This window comes from Mus pahari, chromosome 2 (genome assembly GCF_900095145.1).
Source record: "Mus pahari chromosome 2, PAHARI_EIJ_v1.1, whole genome shotgun sequence".
Lineage (NCBI taxonomy): Eukaryota > Metazoa > Chordata > Mammalia > Rodentia > Muridae > Mus > Mus pahari.
The window spans coordinates 163,464,874-163,470,730 of NC_034591.1; the positions used below are offsets into that span (position 1 = coordinate 163,464,874).

The 5,857-nt window shown below is 35.4% G+C and overlaps 1 protein-coding gene across 3 annotated transcripts in view; it reads right to left on the reverse strand.

Moving 5' to 3' along the window:
- The window catches only part of Dennd5b (DENN domain containing 5B), a 130,380-nt gene that overhangs the window by 100,537 nt on the left and 23,986 nt on the right, over positions 1-5,857 (reverse strand). Inside the window, exons 1-3 of one of the 3 annotated variants that reach the window (XM_029534838.1) lie at positions 5,119-5,163; positions 2,357-2,466; positions 313-452 (exon numbers count right to left, since the gene is read on the reverse strand). The exons of 1 other annotated variant lie outside the window; for it this stretch is intronic. In XM_029534838.1, the coding sequence (XP_029390698.1) occupies positions 313-333 (21 nt within the window). In that variant the 5' untranslated portion in view covers positions 334-452; positions 2,357-2,466; positions 5,119-5,163. Of the gene's footprint in view, positions 1-312; positions 453-2,356; positions 2,467-5,118; positions 5,164-5,857 lie in introns of those variants that run through there. One more of the 3 variants, XM_021189932.2, reaches the window with a different exon arrangement.

The window sequence follows — 5,857 nt, forward strand, 5'->3', positions numbered from 1 at the left end:
AAAAAAAAAAAAAAAAAATTAAAAAAAAAACTATCTCACTGGGCTTATAATAAGCCTTTCATTAATAATAATTAATACTAATAATAAATAAATAATTTACTTTGGGAAAGAGAGTCAAATGAAGAGAAGTATTAGCAGAAGCAGAAGCCAATTAGACAGCGATTAATAAATCCAAGTAAGAGATTGGGTTTCTTTGTATAGCCCTGGCTGTCCTGGAACTTGATCTGTAGACCAAGCTGGTTTGTCTCATAGGTTATTAACCCATTATAATGCATATGGTGGTATGAATAGATATGGCCCCCACAGACTCACGTGCTTGAGTGCTTGGTCCATAGGAAGTGTCACTATTAGGAGATGTGGCCTTGTTGGAGAAAGTGTGTCAGTGTGGGAGCAGGTTTTGAGGTCTCCTAAGCTCAAGTTACACCCAGTGTGGAACAGTCTCTCCTTGCTGCCTAGGAATCAAGATGGAAAACTCTCAGATCCCTCTCCAGCACCATGCTGGCCTGGATGTTTCCATGCTTCCTGCCATGACAATAATGAACTGAACCTCTGAACCTGTAAGCCAGCTCCAATTAAACGTTTTCCTTCCTAAGAATTGTGATGGTCATGGTGTCTCTTCACAGCAGTAATACCCTAAGACAATGCATATCTAAAAACAACATACCTGAAGTACCTAGCAGGCATCTACCAAATAACTTCCTTTCCTTACAGTCAGGCCATAATGGAAACTTTTATGTTTTTTGGTTCTACCTTTGAAATTCTCAAGAACTACATCTATACCAGATCTCAACCTGCCATCAGTAGTTTCTGTGTCCATCTTGTCTAATTTCTTATTTGCTTATGTTGGGTCTCTTGAATTATGTTTGTAATAAAGGTCTAAAGTACTACCAAGCAGAATACTACATAGAACCCTGAAAAAAACCAACCAACCAACTAAACAACCAACCAACCAAACAACCAACCAACCAAACAAACAAACAAACAACTAAACAACCAACCAAACAAACAACTAAACAACCAAACAAACAAACAAACAACTAAACAACCAACCAACCAAACAACTAAACAACCAACCAACCAACCAAACAACCAACCAACCAAACAAACAAACAACTAAACAACCAACCAAACAAACAAACAACTAAACAACCAACCAACCAAACAACTAAACAACCAACCAACCAACCAAACTAAACAACCAAACAAACAAACAAACAAACAACCAAACAAACAAACAACTAAACAACCAACCAACCAACCAAACAAACCTATTACCTTCCTCCTTCCCATGAGTCTCAAAGGAGACATTTATTTAAAGATTGTATTTATTGTTACTGTTTATGTGCATACACATATGGTGTGTGGGGTATTGGCTAAGTAGGTGTATGTGCTTTGAAGTCAGGGGAGTTGATTTTCTCCTTCTACAGTAGGATGAGAATCAAACTCATGTCATCAGTTACCTACTGAGCCAACCTGCTTGCTGCCCAGAGACATTTTAATCACTACAGGGTAACATATTATAATGATTCAAATGCTTTAATCAATAAATTTCTAGCAATGTTTAAGTAATGAATGTAGGCTCATCTCCTTCCCGCCCCAGGTGTGGTGACTGTAACCCCTGAGAGACTGAGTTTCATCTAAAGATAGAAGGAAAACAACTATTACAAGCTGTCCTCTGATCTCCATATAACTGAGCCCAAATACATATATACAAACAAACAAAGAGTTTTAAAGTTCCTTTCCATCTTCTTGATGTCTGTGAAAATGATAAAATATAAGCCCAGGATACGTTATTCCTTGATATACAGAAACATATTATTCTCCTTCCCTCAATCAAAGTGGTTATCACTGTTTAAAGTATCAAACCCAAACACAGATTAATAGAAGGAAATAAAATAGATTTGAGGTTCTGCTGTATATTACTAACAAGTAAGATACTGTGATAACGGCTGTGGGAAATCTGACTATCTTCTCGGGGACTCAATTTCTCCATCTGTAAGATAGACAGTATTATATTTCTAGGGTTCTGTGGAGAGATGGCTTTGTATTTAAGAGCACTTGATGTTTTTCCAAGGACCTGAATTTTGTTCCCAACACCCATACAAGTGGCTATCAACCCACTCCAGCTCCAGCTCCAGGGGATCTGATGCCCTCTTCTGGTCTCTGTGTGCACTAATACATATGTAGCATACAAAAACCAGACGCACATGCACACATTAAAAACAAAATCTTAAAAATACTATTTCTCATATAACTTAAAGGATTAATTGAATTAAATAATATAGACATTTATCATTTATATTTTAATAAACTAATAGCAATGCTAAAAAATGGAAAGGAAAAGGAAACTATATACCATGTTCACTGCATCTTGATCAAAAGGGTTCCATTCTATGTTTTGAGGATAGTGGGCCAGAACTTTGGATTTGAATGTTCTTCTCAGAGGGCTCTGATCAAAATTTTCACCTACAACAAATAATTGATAATCAATTAATAAGTGGAACTTAAAAAGACATAATTTAAAAATTATTATTGTTATTAAAGATAGGGTTTCTCTGTGCAGCCCTGGCTATTCAGGAACTTGCTCTATAAAACAAGCAGGCCTCAAACTCAAGAATCCACCTGCCTCTGCTTCCTGAGTACTGGGATTAAAGGTATATACTATCATGCCTTGTGCATATATATTTATATATATGAGTATATATGTATATTTACTAATTATGTTTAACAACCTTAGTTGAAAAATATTTGTCTCCAATATTTGGAGAACTATCAAAGTCTGGACTCAGGAGGCAGAGACAGGTGGAACTCTGTCAATTCTATAAAGTGAGTCCCATCTCAATCTAGTCAAGGTTATACAGTAAGACCTTATCTCAAAATAAACAAACAAACAAACAATAAATAAATAAAAAGTTAAATAAAAGACAAAGAAAAAGAAACCTGCACTTAGAAAACTTTAAAAATCAAAAACCACTAATATCATTGGTGTCGTGCAATTACTACACCCACATCAACATATGGTGATTAAAAAGTTATATAAAAACATTTCACTGAAGTAATTTAAACTAAAGGTTATGAAACCCAATGCTGCAGTACAGAGGAGGTAATTTTGTTTACATTGCCACAAAACGGGCATACAGATACAGGTTTCCAGTGACTGAATCAGCAGTATCAGAAACACCATTGTTGGGTTGTCTAATGGTTAAATCCACTAAACACATTAACTTTTTAAAGAAATGAGTAGTTCTATGCCCAAGTCAAATCTCAGATAGTTTATATTACATATGTATATGTATATATGTATATGTAAATATACATATATAATATGTATATAGATATGTAAAATTCATGATGGGTGGTGGTAGCACAAACCTTTAATCCCAGCACTTGGGAGGCAGAGGCCAGCCTGGTCTACAGAGTGAGTTCCAGGAAGGCCAGGGATACACAGAGAAACCCTGTCTCAAAACCACCACCCACAACAAAAATTCTGTGAGAAGTTGTCAAATTTGTTTTTCATTTCCTTGACCAAATTAATTTTCATAAGACTTATTACTCTCAAATACCTTAGTTTTATAAATTAGCTTGATTCTGAAGGATCTGTTTTAAACATCCAGTGTCAAATAGTTGGTATCAAGGGGTTAGAAGAACTCAGAGAAATTCCATAATTTTTTCTTTTTTTTTTCTTTCATTTTTCTTTTTCTTTCTTTCTGCCTCTTTCTTTCCTTCCTTTCTTTCTTCCTTTCCTTTCCTTTTTCCTTTCCTTCCTTTTTCCTTTCCTTCCTTTTTCCTTTCCTTTCCTTTCCTTTCCTTTCCTTTCCTTTCCTTTCCTTTCCTTTCCTTTCCTTTCCTTTCCTTTGAGATTATGCTATTATACAGCTCTGGCTCTGGAACTCACTTTTTAAGTTCTACTTTAAATTCTAATTAAGTACTACAGTTATAAAGAGATAGCAATGTAATTTACCAGTATTTGCACAATTAAAAGTAGCACAATGCAATCAGACTTAGAAGTGACACTGCCATTTTGCTAGACATGACTCAATTTCTACTTGGGGTAAAAATATAAATAGACATATACTAACAGCTTTGACTTGTGTAAAAAAATTAAAAATCACAGAAGGGAAATATTAAAAATCTTGTTGGAAACTACAATATTAGTTATATAGGAACTTAATTTAAATATATTTGGGGAAAGCAACTAAACTATGGCTTTCAATGGTGTCCTTGACAAATGATCGTTTTTCTTTGGAGTCTCCTGATTTGCTTAGCTAAGTACCGTAGCTCTGTATCGCTCTAGTCTGTAGCTCCGTATTCTAAGAGTTGAGAGCTTTCACTTCCAAGAGAGAAACTGTTAAAGATATCCTAAAACTAGGTGTGGTTTCTCATGTCTGTAAGCTAAGCTGGCGAGAGGCACAGGCATGAGGAACACTGAGGCCAGCCTGGGCTACAGAGTTTCTCAATAAATAAACAGACAAATGTTCCCATAACACATTTATCAATTTTTATACCTTGCTACTAGAGTACCTATGACCAAAAGTTACGTAGATAAATATTAAACTGTCCATGAGTCAGTGTGACAGAGGGTCACAAGATTCAGGATTCGAAACTGTTCACTTCTAGATAAATGGTTCTCTTAAGCTGATACCTGAGCTTGTGTGAACACTAAAATAATTTATATTTCTTGCTTAAAAAAGAGATTAGATTTCACTTTACTTTATGTCCATAAATTAATGAATACACAAGAAAAAGTTCCTGTAGTTCTAAAAATCTGTGCTACTTGGCTGGGCGTAGCACTGTACACCTTTAATCACAGCACTTGAAGAAGAGGCAGGAGGACCTCTGTGGGTTTAAGGGCAGCCTGGTCTACATAGTGAGTTCCAGGACACACAGAACTAAATAGAGAAACTTTGTCTCAAAAAAAAAAAAAAACAAAAAACAAAAAGCCCTATGCTACTGACTTAGCTATTGTCATAGCAAAACTGTTAAGAAACCCTCTCTTTGACCCACAGTCTAAGAGATAGAAATTACTACTTTTATCTATAATAAGTAAAACGCAAAATACCACAGGAACAGAAAAAAAGCATTTAACCCAGGAGAAATCTACTTGTAATACTTACTTACCTTTTAATGAATTCCTGCCTGTGCATGGTTAAAATAGCAACATCTTCATTCAGATATCAAGTTATAAATGGGATAGAAGATAAATCAGAGAAGTCATTACAATGCCATTTTTAATATAATTGTTCTGTTGCCTGTGGAAGACCAACCTTCTCAAGGTACAACCTATTTACCTCCACACACAATTTCACAAAACCACAGAACATACACAGCAATGTGTATCCTCTACCACCACCACCACCACCACCACCACCACCACCACCACCACCACCACCACCACCATTATTGCTTATGCTACTATTAACACTTCTACCTCAGTAACACCACCACCATCACAGTTAACTCTATCATCACCCTAGCTACTAACAACACCATCACCAGTTCTCTTATACTGTTAAAAAGAAAAAAAAAAAGAGAGAGCAACAAGAAAGTTCACTGCTGTATGTACAGATGTCTTGGCAAATAATATTTTGAAATAAATTAGGGAAAGAATCTGATACCACTGGTAATTTAGAAATAAGTGAATGTAGCTATTCTATTCTTACTAACATCTGTGGGAGAGGGAAAAAAAGTTTCAGAATTACCTTAGGGACCTAAAACTAGGAGACCAACCTACTCTTTTCATTTTGAATGCATATTTTTATATGTCATTAACTCAGAATTTATTGCTAGGACTAATCAGGAAAAATGACTGGGTTTGGGATTTTGAATTTGCATGAAATAGAAATTGTATATAAACATC